Source organism: Lagopus muta, chromosome 2 (assembly GCF_023343835.1).
Source record: "Lagopus muta isolate bLagMut1 chromosome 2, bLagMut1 primary, whole genome shotgun sequence".
Classification (NCBI taxonomy): Eukaryota; Metazoa; Chordata; class Aves; order Galliformes; family Phasianidae; genus Lagopus; species Lagopus muta.
The window spans coordinates 57,503,041-57,521,555 of record NC_064434.1 but is presented as its reverse complement, the minus strand read 5'-3'; the positions used below and the strand labels follow the sequence as shown (position 1 = coordinate 57,521,555).

Here is an 18,515-nt window from a genome sequence, read left to right as displayed (position 1 = left end):
GAAGGCTGCATTCTTGACTGCATTACACAAACTATTGCCAGCAGGTCACTAGAGGTGATCTTCCTCCTGTACTCAGTAGTGGTGAGGCCATATCAGTAACCCAGTTTTGGGATCCTGAGCACAAAAGAAACCTCAACATAGTGGAAACAGTCCTCTGTAGAGCCACCAAGATGATCAAGGGACTGGAGCACCTCTCCTGTCAGAAGCTGAGAGAGCTGAGTCTGTTCAGCCTGGAGAAGAGGAGGCTCTCTGGGATCTGGGATCAGTGTATATAGATACCTGAAGGAAAGATGAAAAGATGGTGAAGACGTGTTCTTTTCAGTGGTGTCCAGTGACAGGACAAGAGGCAATAAGCTCAAACTGGAACACTAAAGGTTCTATCTAAGTACCAGGAAGCACTCCTGTACTGTGCAAATGATGGAATATTGACACAGGTTGCCCAGATAGATTTTGGAATCTCCTCCTTGGTGATCTTCAAAATCTGCCTGGACATGGTCCTGGGCACCCTGCTCTGGGTAGCCATGCTTGAGCAGGGTTTGGACCATAGAGACTCAGAATTCTCTTTTGATATCAATCATCCTGTGATTCTGCATCTAAGTCTCGTGGATTATTGAGATCCTGAAAAAATATTTCTCAATTCAGACAGGAAAAATGATGAACAAGGAAGAGGAGGAAACCTTCTCTTTTTAATTTTTGTTTTCTTCTCCCCCTAAGAAATACAAGGTATTTGAAAAGGAAATGAAAAACAGCTGATCATTAATACTGTAAATATGTTTATATTGTACACAAGAAACTAACTCATCCTTTCTTTCCATTTCTGAAATCTGTTTTTTTTTTGTTGTTTTTTTTTTTCCATGACCTCACTTCAACACAAGGACTAAAATTACTTCTAAGTTTAAAATATATATTAGTCCTTATGAAAGAAAATATAGCATGAGAAAATATCTTGTTCCAACCTAGAAAAGTGCTTCATGGAATAATTTTAGTATGCAGACTTCATTTTAATTGCTACTCTATCAGCTTTAGACAGAGCAATTGCTACTCAGATAGGGTAATATCGATGAATGTGCTGTCACCACAACGGATTGCAGCAGTGGCACTCGTTGGCACAAATGCTTGTACACTTTCTGACATTCAGAGAAGGAATTTGGAATAGCTTTCCCCGGAAGGCCAATAATCTTAGTAACCAGTGACAAGCACATCCAGTTGCATCTGTTGAGAAAAGTAATGTGTTCTACCAGGTTGTCAATAAAAGTACATACATAAATAATCACCTTATCACAAAGACATTCCTCTAGAATACAAAGCAGCAGGCCATTAAAACATGTTATTGTCTGAACCTTTGATCTATACCAAGAAACAAAGATTATTCATATAACAAAGGGCTTTTTAGATGAGCAGTAATTGTCACATAACTACTCTACAGTAGTAATTGCAAACATGGTTCTCTTCTGCAATGCTGCATAGAGGACAGGAGATGCATGCTCCAGGCACCGGTACAATCACCAGCTGGAATGCCTAGAATACCTAATGTAGGAGAGACATATGGTTGTCAGGTCATTTACAGCTGCGCTGCATCAGCTAAAATGGGCATATATTGGAGTATTTTGAAAGCCTGTTTCTAACATATATCAAATGCATAAATGCTTGGGTGGCATAGTGAAGGTGGAAAACACTGGTATGTTTTAATTTGAAAAATTCAGTTGTTTTCTGAAAGGTGAGGATTGTTGTTATGAAGGACTGAAAGTACAACTCCACATTCAGTCACAAATGAAAGATCATTAAAAGGCAAATATTCATGAAAAAGCTAAGTGATAAGTAGCCCAATCAGCTACTACTTCTTATATTGAACAATTATGTTTAATGTTTGCAGTTTATTGTCTTAATAAACAAGAGAATTGCCTGAGGAGTTACAGGCTTGAACTGGTTGTAACTGAGAAAATTAACCTCATTCTGATCTGATTCACATCTGAAATGAAAGACCTCATTTCCATAAACAACAGAGCCCAAAACACTGAAGAAAAACATGAGGACTGATCCAAAGAAAAGAGGAACTGGCCAATTACTGCTGGAGGTCTGAGCTGCATATTGCAGGGCTACTCAACACATGAAAACAAAACTGAGCAAAATTACTGTTGGAGGCCCAGCTATTACTTGCTCTTCGTCATCATCCAAAATATTTATTTTATCCTCTCTGTTTGAAAGGGAAAGAGTTTGCCAATGGAGGCAGCAGTGGCTGTCTACAAAACAGCGTCTTAGAACATTTTACTATTGCTACACATTTTATATAAGCAGTAACATATCTAATCCTTTATCAGTTAATCTGTCAGTTTCATTGCCTCTATTGGTACACTGCTGTTGCAGGAAGTACTAGACAAAACTGAATGCTTCAGAAGAAAGTCTATTCATTTTGCTACTGTATCCGTTTGCACCATGGCAAAATAGCAACCACCATGCCACCATGAACCTGAAGACACTTGTTCTTGAAAATTAAATGTCCGCTTCTCAATAGGGATCTTTCTAGAACTCAGGCGTGTCTCTTTGGGTGAAACATCTGACCTGGGAAGCTCTACTGCCTGGGAGGGAGGGCAGGTACCCAGCAAGGATCAGGGACTGTGGGAGCTCTGTGTCCCAGCTTGCGTGGCCTTTTGTCCCTGTGCAGATCCTCACTCTCTGTGACCCTCAGAAAACACTGTTAGAAGTGCTACTGCCGGCTTACCTGCTCTTGTCCTGCTGCCTTGCCTGCTAAACCTTTCTCCCCCAACTGGAGGGACTTGCAGGCCTTCTCACCAAGTGCCAGTGGTTACCCACTGACTGTGGGGGTTCCCTGGCTCTGCTGCTTCCCTGCCCCAGCTGTGATGATAATGGGTTCAATTTGCAGCATCTGGAATTTATAAATTAAATAATTTAAAAAATAATTTTAATTAAGTCCCATAAAAAGGAAGGATATAGCCAAACTTGGAAGCTGTTGGTCCAAGATTCTGTATTCAAAGAAATAACAGCAATTTAATTGAGACAAATAAAATCCAAAAGAATGTTATCGCAAATAGCCTAATAGCAGTAATTGCTATTAGCAATTTGTCAGCATACTCCATATGTATAGTTGAAGAACTCCAGTAGAACTCCTGCCATTGCCAAGTTCTGCTGATGGTCACAGCCACGTAGTGAAGCATGGGAACAAACCTCCACCTGTTAGTTTGGATCTAGTGAGAATTTTGTTAGAAGAGTGGAGATAGAAAGCTGGAAAAAGAGAAGAAGCAGCTCAGTGCTCAGTTGCTGATGCTCAGTAGCAGGACTGAGTACTGTTGAGGCCACCAAATCTGAAGAGGATCTCTTACTCTTTTGCCTCAAGATTCATGAAGGAGCATCCTCTGCGGATGGTTGCAGCATGACTTCAAGTTCCTGTAATAAAAAGTATTGCCTCTTCCTCAATGTATGCTCAATACACAGGGAAACATAGGCAGGAAAAGGGAAGAGATGGGAGAAGGGCTTCCTTTCACATGTAGATTTGGCTGCTTGTCAGTAAAAAATACCACAATGACTTTAATAACTGTGTGATTAGGAAAAAACTGTTTTAAGTCATCAGAATGTACTTTGCAAGGGGAATCTGCCCTGTATCTACCGGTGTAGCTGAGTGCTGTATTATGAAGGTGGTGAAAAATGCTTCAGTAACTGTGCTATTTACTACACCTCCTTTATCAAGCAGTTAATTAAAAGTCTTTTTGTCTCACGGAAAACTGTAAGAGGTGTTGTATTAGTAGTATAACACTGGATATCTATTTTTTAAAAATATGACCCGATGCATCTCTATATGTAGAAAGCACTGAGGCTTGTATGTCTTGAATGAAATAAAAGTGATAGTGTCTCATAGAGGTATGTGTTCTGCAATAAAATACTGTACTTTTTAGGATATATGATGAACCTTCACATTTAAAAAAATGCAGCAACTACTAGTACTGTCCTTTTTTTTTTTTTTTTTTTTTTTCTGTTCATAATACATGTGGAGCTTAATTCACATCCAAAGCAATGCCTATTGTTTCCACACTATCATAAAATTACCAAATTAACTCATCACGCTGCATGTTTTTTTTAATATTAGTAATAGTTTAATCATTTGATTCCTCTGAAATGTCAGTTGCTGTTGAAAACCTACCTTTGAATGTACTTCAAATAATATTTGTGTTGGTATTTCTTATGACTTCTTAAAGTAATGTTTAAAAAACATAATAGGAAAATTACTAGTTTCTTTGCCACAATGGATCTTTCAATGCTTTTTATTATGCTTTGTACGTAGTAGCCATTGTTTTCACACTAATCGATGAACATGAACCTACAATAATCACAACATTTCATCAGAGAAACACTTGATTTTATTATATTAGCAATAAATAAGGACACATTTTGGGTAAAAAACTGAAAACTGCACATTACAAATGCTACTGTATGTCGTCAGCTGGGGATAAAATAACTACTTGATTGGGTCACCTGATCTAAGAAAATCAAATAATTCCCTGTGTGACCACAGAAGAAATATGGAAGCTTGGTATCTGTACTGTAATAAAGACCCTAAAAGAAGAGGTAGCTGGCAATGCTCTGTTGTAGTTCTGGAAACAGTTAAGGAATACAGCTGAACTGAAATAAAAAATGAAGTTTGGAGGGGCTGTGAATTAATCCCAATACAAACATATGGATGTCTGTGCTCAGACCCCACTGAATGTGATGACGAATGAGTCTGTTATAAAACTGTTGGTTTCTTAGAAGTGGTTCAAATGCATACCCTATGAACTGAAGAACAGAAAGCTCATCATCCTGCTAGGAGCAACTGAAAGCAACATTAAGAGGATGATTTGAAATGTGAGTAGTATAAGCTGGCACTGTGAGTCTGAGTGCAGTCTGCTAAGGCAGCTCCAGCAGTTGTTTGGAACTTGTTTGACAGAAAATCATTATTTGTTTTGAATTTGCAGGAGCGGCTGTCTGTTGGTTGTCTGTTACACACAAATAAGGCAGAAGACGTTGATATCAGACTTGTTCCCAACTGAGACTTCAGCTTGTCTCTTAGCTGAAACTTAATGTGTTGTTTAACCTTTTAATGGATGTAAGTTCTATTGAATAATCACAGTTAAGCAAATAGAAACAAAATGCTTGCTTAAAGATACTCTATTGCTTAGAGTTCTGCTGTATAGGGATGAACTGTCACTTCAATGTTAAGCACTCAGTTCACTGCTTTATTAGTGAATTTAAATGTAATGGCACATAGTGTCATTATTAGATAACAGACACAATGAAAGAAGCCTTATCTCAGATGAAAATAAATTGGTGCCATTAAGATTTTATCTATCAAAGAAGAACTTGAATGCTTATATGATGGGAAATAGCCTCTTCTGTCAGTTTACAGGGTTCTTCATGCAAAGCTTAGCAGCAATGGAGGACTCTGCTAGCCAGAGGTTGGTGCTCAATGGAATTCTGACCAGAGATGGAGGTTGCTTCACATTCAGCTAGAGAAGGAGGCTCATGGTGGCTTCCTTGTTTCTTCCCGACTGGCTTATGTTTAGCACAGAGGAGTGGATAGGAGAACATGCTTCTTATGGAACTTGTCAGGATGCAATGGCTGGGAGCTGACACAGACAGGCAAAAGAGAGCCTAGGTTTATGCAGGCCTCAGACATGGCACTCAGTCTGGGAGGTGTGTGTCATATATTAAGCTTCTTCATCACAATTTTTTAATTATTCAGAAATCCACGTAATTTAAAAGGTGTATTTTGCAAAGTTAAGAAATAAGCACGAAGAATCTCTCTCTAGCTTTCTTTTCTATAGTCACCATGTTCAATCATTTAGCCTTAATGAAGAGAAGTTTTCATATTTGTGACTGTTTCAGTCTTGCCTGTAGCCCTGTGCCCCCTGTACAGAGTACTGCTGACAGACACAGCTTGGCTCTGATAAAACAGTATAGTTACTTCTTCTGTTATCTGGATTCTCAGAAGGAAAAAGGGCTGCATGGCACATATCTGACATTTTTTCTATTAATTAGCTGGTGCTTAGAGCTTGTCTCTGGGCAGCCACAGTTGAATTCAGCATTTCTCTTTTCAGCATACTCAGTTTGCTAGCTCATGACATTTCTAGCATTCTCTACACAAATCCACAACAATTCTTTTTAGAGTACTTCCCACAGTAGTTTTCCCAGGGAAACTATTGGCATTGCCTGTGAGATAATTAACATTCATTATTATTTTACCAGTAAAAGAGTAATAGGTGCTTGATGTTTAGATGCCTCAACTTAGAGTTTGAGGTCTGGCCTTAGAGCTGTAGCCTTAGAAGCTAAACTTCTTCAAGAGTGTTTTGTATCTGGACAGAGATCCCTTACCTCCATCCTCTCCTTTTTCCTTTTTCTGGCTACAATTCCCAGTCACTGCTTGAACACCATTTCTGCTGCACATATAGCAGCACTGTCAAACCATTATCTGTTTTGAAACCTGGAGAGAAACCTAGTAATTTATTTCTGCCCTTCAAGTGCTGGGCTCTTGCTTTTTAAGTAAAGCCTCTGACTCAAGAAGCTGGAAGATAATGGAAATCCCTGCCAAAACAAGCTCAAATTAAGAAGGACTGAATTCAAGTAACGATAAAGAAGACATGACTTACTTACGATTATTAGACATTCAACAGTCTAGGAGAAATCACTCTGTGCCACATGTACACTTTTTCCAACTATATCTGCTGGTTTGGTGTGTGGACTTGTAAAATTTTTGTGATGTGCAAGTCTGAAAATAGCCCTGGGATTATTGAGTACCTCATTCTGCCCAAATATGTGTGAAGGGAGACCTTTTTTGTGCTAGAAGCACAAAAATCTCTCAGTAGAGAGATTTGTGAGATGAAGAGAGATTCCCTACATTTGGGAATTACTGATAAGGTGAATTTGCCTCCCACATCTCCCAGCTGTTGCTGTCTCTGCCCTGTGGTATCACAGATATGCTCCCTCTGCGCTGCTTGATTTCAGTTTGTGCAGTTTCTTTCCTACTAAGCAGGCATACCTATCCTGCTCCCTTTCTCCTTTGCTCTCATGCCAAGTTTTGGATCATAGCAGGAAGATGAGATTAGCTCTAGACTATAATCTCAAATATCAGCCCAAGAGATTATATTTTTTCTTTTGTTTGAAAAGAGAATGATGAACAATCTGCATGCGAGGATCTGAATTCTGGCTGTTTTATGTCAGGGTCTGTGGAGCATTTCCCTCTCTTTTTTGCCTCTGCAGGAAATTATATTCATGCTGTTTGAGTATATTCTCTTGCCTTTACACAGACTTCCGCTGAATGACATTAGAAGCATAATCTAACTTTCTGTTTCCTTTGAGCTGGAGACACTCACAGTCGCAAAAGCTTATTTCCTTGCTGTTTGGCTTCAAATACAGAGTAGATAAAATCAAGTGCTGTTGAATGCCAGTAACATAAATTCCCACTGAATATGATCCTAGTTCTGTCACATTAGGAATTCCATCTTTTGGTCTGCAGGAAAAGTAAAGTGTACTAGGGTAGGAGAAATTCTTCTGGAGAGCAGCAGTGGGAGTCTAATTGTAGAGCATCAAAATCCAAGGGTTCTTACTTCTCCCAGTGGAAGCTGCAAGTGAAGTTTACGCCAACAGAAGCTTCTAAAATTTTCTTCTGTTAATATTCATGCAAAGAGATTCAGGCTTTGGTGCCTTGGTTAAATTGAAATTAAAGATGTTAAATTTAAACTAGCATATTTAAAGAATCATATTGATTGCTCACATATAAAGCAATTTCTGAACAAATAAGTGAAAGGACCACAGCTCATATTAAGGCTTACAGGGCTAAAAACATGGACTATGTGCATCCAAGGGGAACAAAAAAGAATGATTCAGGCTGTTTGCAGGAACATGAATAGTGATGGTTCTAGAAAAGTTACTGCGCACTCAACATAGTAGAAAATACCAGGAACTGTGACATTTCCAAGTTGACAGTAAGGCTGCCTCAGAGGGAGTGTAGGTGAATTTAACACAGTGGGGAGGAAAGCAGAACTTCCTGTACCTTTTAAGAAATGAATCAACATTACATTAAATATCCATTTACACAATTGTAATACATATAATAGGAAGTTAGAAATATCACAAGGATCGACAGATATAGACAACTGTAACTTTCCAGAAGAAGTAATACTTCTGATAATCTTACTGAAAGGAGATTTAAGTTAAATCATTGATATTTTTAAAATTTGGTTCCTACACTAGACAATATGCCATGGATAGGCCTTATATTACTGCACAGATCACACCTTTTGCAGTTGGTATTTCAGTGGCCAAACTCATTCTGCCACTTCAATAAGACCTCCATCCATTCATTATCTTTCTCCATACTCTTCTTACAAACCCATAGTGTTTCAGGATAACTATTTTACTAAAGGGAGAAAGCAAGGTCTCTGCAGTCTTCCATACATCTTCCTTTCTGAGAAGAGGAAGGAGAATAATCAGTTCATCAGGATGTTACTGTCAAATGCTATTATTCATCTGTGTCGTGAAAACTTGAGTCCTGTCTTGCAGCATAATTACCTAAACTCATAGCTTCTGCTGGAAACAGATGGAACTGTTTGGAGAGCCAATCCATGTGTATGCCCAAAGAAGTAATAGACACTTCCTCAGTGAAAAGCAAGAGACACTTTGGGCAAATACTGTACACTTAATAGAGGCAAACATTCTTCATTCTGATATACTGTTTGCATAGTAAATGATGGATAAAATACATCACCTATCTCTCATTTCCCTATTTGAAGGAATGTGAAATACAACTTTGCAAAGTAAATCCTAAAACTTTAAAAACAGCAGATGGCTCTCAGTAGGATCTTTTCATAACCTGCAGCTGGACGAAAGAATAAAATCCCTTCATCTCCAAGTGCTCCTGTCACTCTGTGTTTCAAAGTGCTGTGGTTTCATCAGGGTGAGTTGGGAAGATCCGTGCCTTGAGGACGGCTGCCCTCCTTACAACGTCCGCCTTGGCGTCTCCGGGAAGGGGCGAGCGCACAAACGCGGGCGGAGGGCGGGGAGGCTCCTCCCAGCATCAGGTATACGCTGGGGCTGCGGAATAAGAAGCGGGCTCGTTCCGCGCTTTGCTCGCGGCTCCGACACCACCCGCGGAGCGAGCAGCACCAGCGCCGCTGGACAGCTCCACCGCGGGCGCGGGAGGCGACTGCACCGCGCCTCCGCCGGCTGCAGCGGCTCGAGGCGCTCCGTGCAGGGCAGGCTGCTGTCGTTGCTCTTGCTGAGTCCCAGGATCTCACCCTCTTGTCTTCCCGGAGAAGAGCTTGTCAAAAGAGCTGAGGGGGAGTGGCACATATTGTCTTCTTTTGTTGTTGTTGTTGTTGTTGTTCTTGTTCTTTCTCTCTTCTGTGCCTGAGAACTGTGCGATCTCTGCAACTCAATGGAGAGAAGGAGGGAGGAAGAAAGGCGGAAAGGACAGGGGATAAGGTTGTTTGACTTGCAGAGGCGTGAAGATTTTTAATGTCTCCCACTGCACTTTACACTGGAACCCTCCAGTCTTCCCAGAGTTCGAGGATGGAGGCAGAGCTGCTGCCTGAGCTCACAGCACTGCCCCTCGGGGGCAATGGAAGCATCCAGCTGGTGCCAGACACAACCTTGCTCCCTCCGGCATGGGGCATGGCCATGTTCACTGTCCGCTGTGTGATCCCTTCTCTTTACCTGCTCATCATCACTGTGGGCTTGCTGGGAAACGTCACCCTTATGAAGATCTTCATCTCCAACAGTGCTATGAGAAGTGTGCCCAACATCTTCATCTCCAGCCTGGCTGCTGGTGACCTGCTGCTGCTGGTGACCTGTGTGCCAGTGGATGCCTCCCGCTACTTCTCTGAGGAGTGGCTCTTTGGGGAGGTGGGCTGCAAGCTCATCCCTGCCATCCAGCTCACCTCTGTAGGTGTCTCTGTCTTCACACTGACTGCCCTCAGCGCTGACAGGTAGGAAAGCTGGGCTGTCTGTTTGGCTAGCCCAAGCTGACAAGAAAGGTAAGACACTCCTCTGACTAAAGTACCTTTGGATTTCAGTCCCCTTAGTTCCACCTGTGAGTTGCCCATAAGTCTCCTTCCCTCTGACTGATGGCATGTCTGATATCAACTTAAAAGGTTTCTGCAAAAGGGTGTGCATGTGGCTCCATCTTCCAGGGTGCCAGAAGCAGGAACTGGGGATTAGCCCTGTTTTCTGCATCTCCGGGATATATATATATATATTAAAATTTTATTTGTTAGAGGAAGGTTTTAGGTTCTAAATGTGATCAGTGCCAAGCCACAGTGATATGTCAACAGGCAGTGAGCAGTTTAAACTGAGTCAAACACAGGTGTATTTTTAATAGATTTATTTCTTTCTGCTGAGAAAGTGTGTGTGTGTGTCTTTGTGCCTTAAAAGAACAGCAGGTTACCCGAGGTGATCATCTGAACTGGTTCAGCCTCTGAGAACTTTGAGACATTAAACTGTTCTACTGGAGTTGTCACTACTGAACTTTTGATTCAGAAAGTCCATTTTGTCTTCTCTGGAGCTTACAGAAAAATGGGGATAGGGAGAAACAAAACCAGAAGGAAACATCTCTATCTCTACTGCTTCTTATATTAGGAAGAAACAAAGAGCTGGACCCCAAACTTTTCTTCCCAATTAATTTAAATGGATACATTAGGGATTTATAACAAATGAGTAGCTATTATGAGTTAGACCATTGTTCATGCCAAGAAATGCTAAATCTTGCATTGTAATTTGGCAACCTTAAACTAAATTAAATTATCCTGTCTTATTTAACCACTTTTATTTAGCCAGAAATGAAAATGTTAAATTCCTTCTTCATAGGAAGTACCCCTTTTGCTTTTGTTGGATTGTGTTATGGTGCATAAAGTAAAGGCTTGAAGTTTAATAATGTCTTCAGACTTATAATAAAGTTTCTTCAAAACTTTAAATCCTTTTTTTTTTTTTTTTTTTTTTTTTAATAGAATTTAGCTGTAATTTTTGTTTTTCTTAGCCAGTGCAATAAATCATGTGATTTTTTATTTTATTAGTGATCTAACACTACTCTTCTGTGGCCATCAATTTCAGTGTTATTTAAATCAGAATCTAAAATGCTTCTCTTTAAAGCCTATAATATATGAAAATTGATTGTTTTCTTGAAGAGAAGCATGCAAAATGTGCCTTAAAGTGAATGCCTGTAATGCCTTGATTATCTCAGTTAAAGAATATATCAAAAATTGTCCTCAGAGAGCCAAGCAAACCTTGCATTTTTGTTTCTGCTCTGTTTCTACTGTTTAAAAAGTATGAATGTGGTGTATATTATTCAAAATGGGAAGAAGCTATTTGAAGAGGAGATCATATCTCCAATGAAGTATAATGAGAATGAGTTTGATATTTAAGTCTTTTTTCATTTACTTTTTATATAGCTTTGAAGTTTTTTTCTTTTTTTTTTTTTTTCTGTTTCCATATTGTTTTATATTCTTCTTTTAATATCAATAAAAATTCTGGAAGCAATAAAGCTGAATCTATTTTGCTGGACGATTTAGAATTACATATCCTACCAGACAGCTACAGATGGTGTGATGTGACCATATAAGGTCTTGATAAATACATTCCTCTACTAATTTGAAGTACATATTACATGCAAGTATCAGAAATGGCTTTATGAAGAATTTAGCAACTTTGTTTCTTTAACTTCTGTAATTATGTTTTCAGTTACTGACAAAAACAAAACAAAACAGTCAGGAAAAATGGCCACTGGCTTCAGAAAACAGTGTCTTTTATCCCAGGGGACCAAATAAGTGAAATTGGAATGGCTCTGAGTAGAATTTGAATTGGATTCAGTTATACTGTTTTGTATAAGAGAAACTTCTCTTGAACTGAAGAGGAGCTATTGGTATGAATGTTTTGTTGTTTTTTTTTCTTCTCGTTGTTGCACTGATTTGTGGCAAGTTACTAAGCTGTATCATCTTTACATGATTCAGATATGAGGGAAACTGTACAGACAATTATGTTAGCAAATGGGTAGAGATGGCAGCATCCTGCAGCTAAGAGGTGATCATAGAATCATAGAATTGCTCAGGTTGGAAAAGAGCTTAAAGGTGATGAGGAGGAGAGGCCTGGCAGGGGACAGTGCTGTCTCCAGATAGGCAAAAGAAGATGCAAGTTGTTGGTAGCTGTGATATGGATATAAGGTTCCATTACAATCTGGTACAAATTCTGGTCTGATAGGCAATAATGGATTTGCAGTGATCTCTTCTTTCACAGCTAATGCTCCAAGTACATTGCAATATGCGATCACTGAAGTATTTCCTACTTTTTACTCCCTACTACCAGAGAACTATATATAACTCCATACACTGATTGAACAAAAGAAGAGGCTTATAAATATTTACAGTTATTTACAATGTTCCTACATGAGTTAAGATAAAAAAAAAAAAAAAGATTTGTTGTTTTCCACAGAGTATTTAACACTTACTGTTTATGTGGAAATTCAACCTAGTCAATTACACATACGGAGTTCAGTTAGCAGTAACTGGTACAGTAGAAACAAAATTTGAGCAATCATTGCCTACAAACTGAAGCTACAAGGAAAAAAAGTATAGCATACATTGCGTACATCTCTTTTCTAAACTCGCTTAATTTCATATGACTTCTTGTCACAAAAGTGTCTCTCAGCATCACTTGTGCTTGCTGCGAGAGGTGTGCATCTTCTGTCTGGAATCTTCACTACCTGAAAGTGAGATTATTTAGGGGTCTTCTTGTGTACAAATATTATATGAAATTTGTAACACCGCTTCCCAGACTCTCCTAGAGTGTTAACAGATTACATTTATCAGTACACAACAAATCATCCCAAATTTGCCTGCCCCCATCTCAGGACCAGCTTCTCGTCCCATCTCAGCCTTGAGCTCATGTGGGCTCTGGGACTAGCTGCTGGGATGGGCAGTGGTGCCCTTCTGTAACCTCACACTTCACAGACTACAGTGGTGGTACTGTCAGTGCAGTGCGTTGGCATCAGAAATGGCCATGATTTCCTTCTCCGGCAGGAGATGATGCCCATCTCTGGTGTAGAATGTGATGCAGATGCGGAACGGCTGATCCAGCTGTACACTCTCACTGCCACAGATGAAATGTCTGCAGGGAGAGCGCCCCTTCTCCTCATGACCATGGTTTTTATTGATTTTCACAATCACACAGAAGCTATACCATCTTTTGAAAACTTAATTTTAAAAAACAAAACAACAAAAAAGCAGAGCGTAGATTACAGAAGGAGAAAAACTAATAATTACAGTTGGATGACAAATTAAAAAAAAAGGACTAGGGGACAAAAATGTAGAAAGCAAAAAAAAAAAAAAAAAAAAAAAAAAGACAACCAAGGGCCCCATGGGGGCAAAACACCTCCAATAGCACTCAGCACAGCGTGAAAAATCCTGCAGATCCAGAACATAATGGGCAAGGATGCACTTTACCTAGAGATGTGTCATGGGAAGGCATGGACTGCAGTCTCGAGCAAAGTTCAATGGATGTGAATGTGGATGTCCCAGGACTTAGTATGTTCTTGTACGAGTGAAAATAAAGAGGTGAAGTTTAGAGAGTTGGATTATAGCATGGCATGCAAGAAAAGGTGTGCCAGTATCTCCTTACTGCAAAAAGAGCACAAATTAGCATGGAAACTGACTTGAATTAAACCATGAACTTGTTAACTTCTCAAGGGGATGCTTTTCCACTTCACATCCATGATGGGACATTAAGTCAACTCAAAATGTAAACTAGGGCCACGGGGCTCCTCACGTTTTTCTCAGGATAAGAGATTTGTAATACTGTGCTTGATGATGAAGTAGAATACCAAAATGATGTTTCCATAAAGTGTTGAGAGGTAGCTGGAGATGCTCAGGGGTCAGCAGATTAGGAAGTGCTAAAGGATGCACATCTGGCTATTGCTGTTTTATATATGTTAGTGAAAAGCAATTGCATCCATAAAATGCCAAGAGACTTGGGGTGATTAGACTTTGCTGGAATAAATAGCAGCCTTACAACAGTTTTGGATTAGTTTCATTCTCTTTGGCTATAATTTATGCTTTATTCTTTTTGTGAACTGTAAAACTCGGATTAAATTTAATTCTCCTACTTTTTCTAGATTGAATTTTCTTTTTAATGAAGGGTGTAAATGTGTTAGCTCAAACACAGTCCTGCTGCACTTTCATGAAGACTGTGAAGCTGAACAGTGGAGCAACTGGCCCCTCTAAAATTTAAACAGCATCTTCTTTGTGTTCTTCCTAAAAAACTGATCTTTGATGAAGCATTTAATTGAGTAACCAAGTAACAGAATTATTTTTATGAGTCCCATGACTCCTTCCCTACATTTTAAAAATGTAAGACTAGAATGCTGGAATGAGATGCTTAAAAAAATGTATGCTATAACTTTGTATAGCTAAATTATTTGATTAATTTTTTAAAAAAATATTTGCTTTAATTTTGGAAGACTGTAATTTCTTTAATAAAAGTGTAAAGAATTTAAAAAATATTTTGCTATGTGCTGACCTCTGACTACAGGAGGTGATAAAAAACACTCTGGCTCAATTTGCTTAATAACTACTTCTCATCAAACTACTTCTCATCAGTAAAAACCTTTAAATAGAACTTCTTGTTACTCTTCTTCAGAATTTATTTAATTTTTTTTTTTTTGTCAGGTGATGATTAAAGCTGAAATATAGTGATTGGAGACATCTAAAATCTTCATTTCTTATTACGTACAGTGGAATAGATGAAGAAAAAAAGTGGACATGACTTCCTTGCCCACTGCCTCACCTGCTGTAGGGGGCCTGCTTTGCAGGGTGGCTGGACTTGATCTCTGGAGGTCCCTTCCAGCACTTACAATTCTGTGATTCCTTTACAGCATTCAAGGACCATGACAAGGAAAATAGCATTAAATGACATCCGGGAAGATACTTACAATTAACCAAAGAATAATTAATCTTCTTTTGAGAACACCTTTCTCTACCATTACTTTGCATACAAGATTATTATGAAGATGGGTAGCCAGCAAGCTGAAAGCAATACTCCAGGTACTATGGCAGGCTACAAACTGCCTGTCTTCGGTGTTGCATGTGACAAAGAGAGGAGTGGGATATCCGTCCTCAGAGGTCTCAGACTCACAAGAAGCCTGAATTAAAAGCCAATTCTTAAAGGAAGATCAGGTTTTGTTTGTTTGTTTGTTTGTTTTTTCATATATAGAGTTATTAGCCCTTTACTGCTTTCTTGTAAATAGGTTGAACTTCTCTGAGAAGCAGGAACAAACATTAATGTCAATTTAACAGTGAAATCTATCTTCACCTGTCCCCACTCCAAAACGTTGTAGCTGGTTTGTAACTCTTCCATTTAGCTAAAAGGAAACAATAAAAATATTTCAGAAAGAAAAAAATGATGGAAAAAAATATGGGACAGTTTTTGTATCTAGAGCACATTCAGGAATTACCTATTCTAGCATAAGTTAGCTTAAATCTAATTCAAATTACCTGTTGGATAATTTCCTCTTGTGACCATCTTTAAACAGCTGAAAATGATTTCTCAGCAAACAACACAAGGCAAACTGCTTTTACCCTGTTCTCAAACTTTGCAGACACAAGTGTCTGTTAAACTTTTCCTTCTACGTGCTCTTCAAAACAGTTTAGTCCTCAAGATGGCAAAGTAAGAAATGGCTGTGGAGTTTATCCTAGTCTGTGATCAAAGAAATGCCTTTATTTTGCTGGCAGCAGACAACTTTGCTTAGATTAATGTAAATTTTAGTGTCCAAAACTGTTTATCCTGTTTCCTATTTCTGTGATAAATTCAGTAGCAAGCTGAATTTTTTTTTCCCCCAACTATTTTTCATTTTTTAATGTAGTTTGTGCTTTCATTCCAAGTTTGTTTGATTGTAATTTAAGGATTGTTATACTAACAGCCCCTGAACTGTACTGATGCATGCAGTTATTCCTCCCCAGAGGTAGGACTCTGTGCTTGCTCTTCTTGAACCTCATAATGTTCCTCTCTGCCCAACTCTCTAGCCTATCCATGTCTTCCCTTTCCCTTTCCCTTTCCCTTTCCCTTTCCCTTTCCCTTTCCCTTTCCCTTTCCCTTTCCCTTTCCCTTTCCCTTCCCCTCTCCCTTTCCTTTTCCCTCTCCCTTTCCTTTTCCCTCTCCCTTTCCTTTTCCCTCTCCCTTTCCCTTTCCCTCTCTTTTTCCCTCTCCCTTCCCCTCTCCCTTTCCTTTTCCCTCTCCCTTTCCCTTTCCCTCTCCTTTTCCCTCTCCCTTCCCCTCTTCTTTTCCCTTTCTGCCTTCCCCTTCCCCTTCCCTTTCCCTTTCCTTTCCCTGTCCCTTTCCCTTTCTGCCTTCCCCTCCTTTTATCTTAAAATATTAAAAAATTACTAACTCTTTCTGAACATTAGCAAACTTAAATCTATTGGAAACTCTGACATACACTAATTTTTCTGAGTAATAAGTCAATGAAGCACTTTACTCTTACTTTCCTCAGGAGGAGAAATGAGAAAATCAATTATGGTACTTTTGACTAGTGCAGTTACTAGAAAATGGACAAGTAGAAGGAAAAATCCAGACTGTGGACAGTGAACTAGCACTGCAAAATTTGTATAAGCTTGTAAGAAATATGGCTAGTTAATATGAGGTGAATGGCAAGAGAAAGAGAGAGATGAGAAAATTAAAATTAAGAGAAATTGTAGAGAAAATTCTCTACTCTCATCTGAAATGCCTTGGGAACAGGGCAAGTAATATATTTAATGTGCAAAAAAAAAAAAAAAAAAAAAAAAAACAACAAAACAAAACAAAAAAAAAGAAACCTGAAAAATCTACTTTCATTCTTTTCTGGTTGGGGAAGTCACTTAAAAATGCTAGATCAGACTTTTTTTCAGATATTATTGACCTCAATGGGATGCACCTATGTGTACTGAGGGAGCTGGCAGAAGTGATTACCAAAGCACCCTCTATCATCTTTGAGAGGTCTTGGAGAATGGGAGAGGTGTCTGAAGACTGGAGGATAGCCAATGTCACACCAGTCTTCAAAAAGGGCAAGAAGGAGGATCTGGGAAACTACAGGCTAGACAGTCTTACCTCCATTCCTTTCCCATTCCCAGATGATGGAACAACTTGTTTTGGATGCCACCTCGAAGCAATTGGAAGAGAAGGTTATCAAGAGTTGTCAACATGGATCTATCAAAGGGAAATCATGCTTGATGAACCTGGTAGCCTTCCATGATATCTTCACCAGTTGGGTAGATGTGGGGAAGCAGTGAATGTTGTGTGCCTTGACTTTAACGAGGCTTTTGAGACTGTCTCCCTCAAAATCCTTGCAGTGAACCTTAGAAAGTGTGGATAGATGAGTGGACAGTGAGCTGAATTGAAAACCAGAGTGGAACTCAGTGGTACAGAGTCTAGTTCTAGGCCTGTAGCTAATGGTGCTCCCCATTGGACAGAATTGGGTCCGGTCTTGTTCAACATCTTCATCAATGACCTGGGCAAAAGGGATAGAGTCCACCTCAGCAAGTATGCTGATGATAGAAATCTGGCAGGAGTGGCTGACACACCAGAACGCTGAGCTGTCATTCAGCATGACATGGACAGGCTGGAGAGTTGGGCAAACATGAACCTGATGAAGTTCAACAAGAGCAGATGTAGAGTCCCATACCTGAGGAGGAATAACTGCATACATCAGTACAAGTTAGGGGCTGATCTACTGGAGAAGAGCTCTGCAGAGAAGAACCTGGGTGTTCTGCTGGACAACAGGTTGGCCATGAGCCAGCAGTGTGCTCTTGTGGCCAAGAAGGCCAATAGTATAGAATCATAGAATCATAGAATCACAAGGTTGGAAACGACCTAAAAAGATCATCTAGTCCAACCATCTCCTCATCACCATTGCCACCACAAGCACTAAACCATACCATGCAGCACGTCATCCAGATGCCTCTTGAACACTGCCAGGGATGGCAACTCCACCACCTCTCTGGGCAGGCCATTCCAGTGCCTGACCACTCTCTGAGAGAAAAAGTTCTTCCTTATGTATAAATATATAGGGGTATTCTGGGGTGCATGAAAAAGAACATGGCCAGCAGGCTGATAGAATTGATTCTCTCTCTACTCTGCCCTGTTGAGGCCATACCTGGAACACTGGGTCCAGTTTCGGGTTCCCCAGTTTAAAAAAAAAATAAAAAAATCTCCCCAGCAAGAGGGCCACTAAGATGATTAAAGGCATGGATCATCTCCCTTAAGGGAAAAAGTTGAGAGACCTGAGAGTGTTCATCTTGGAGAAAATTTGAGGGGAAATCTGATAAATGTTTATTAATACCTAAAGTACAGAAGTCAAATGGATGGGACCTGACTCTTTAGTGGTGTGTAGCAACAAGAGGCAATGGGGAAAAAATGGAACATAAGTTCTATGCACACTTGCAAAAGAACTTCTTTACTGTGAGGGTGTCAACGGTTTATGGGCTGGTCCGGCCCAGTTCCGTGACCAGCAGGGC

At 39.7% G+C, this 18,515-nt stretch overlaps 1 protein-coding gene across 1 annotated transcript in view; it reads left to right on the top strand.

The window, feature by feature from the left end:
• Positions 1-9,455: 9,455 nt before the first annotated feature.
• Positions 9,456-18,515, top strand: part of NMBR (neuromedin B receptor) — a 20,504-nt gene continuing 11,444 nt past the window's right edge. Inside the window, exon 1 of the mRNA XM_048936359.1 lies at positions 9,456-9,971. Coding sequence (XP_048792316.1) covers positions 9,502-9,971 — 470 coding nt within the window. The 5' untranslated portion in view covers positions 9,456-9,501. The remainder of the gene's footprint in view (positions 9,972-18,515) is intronic.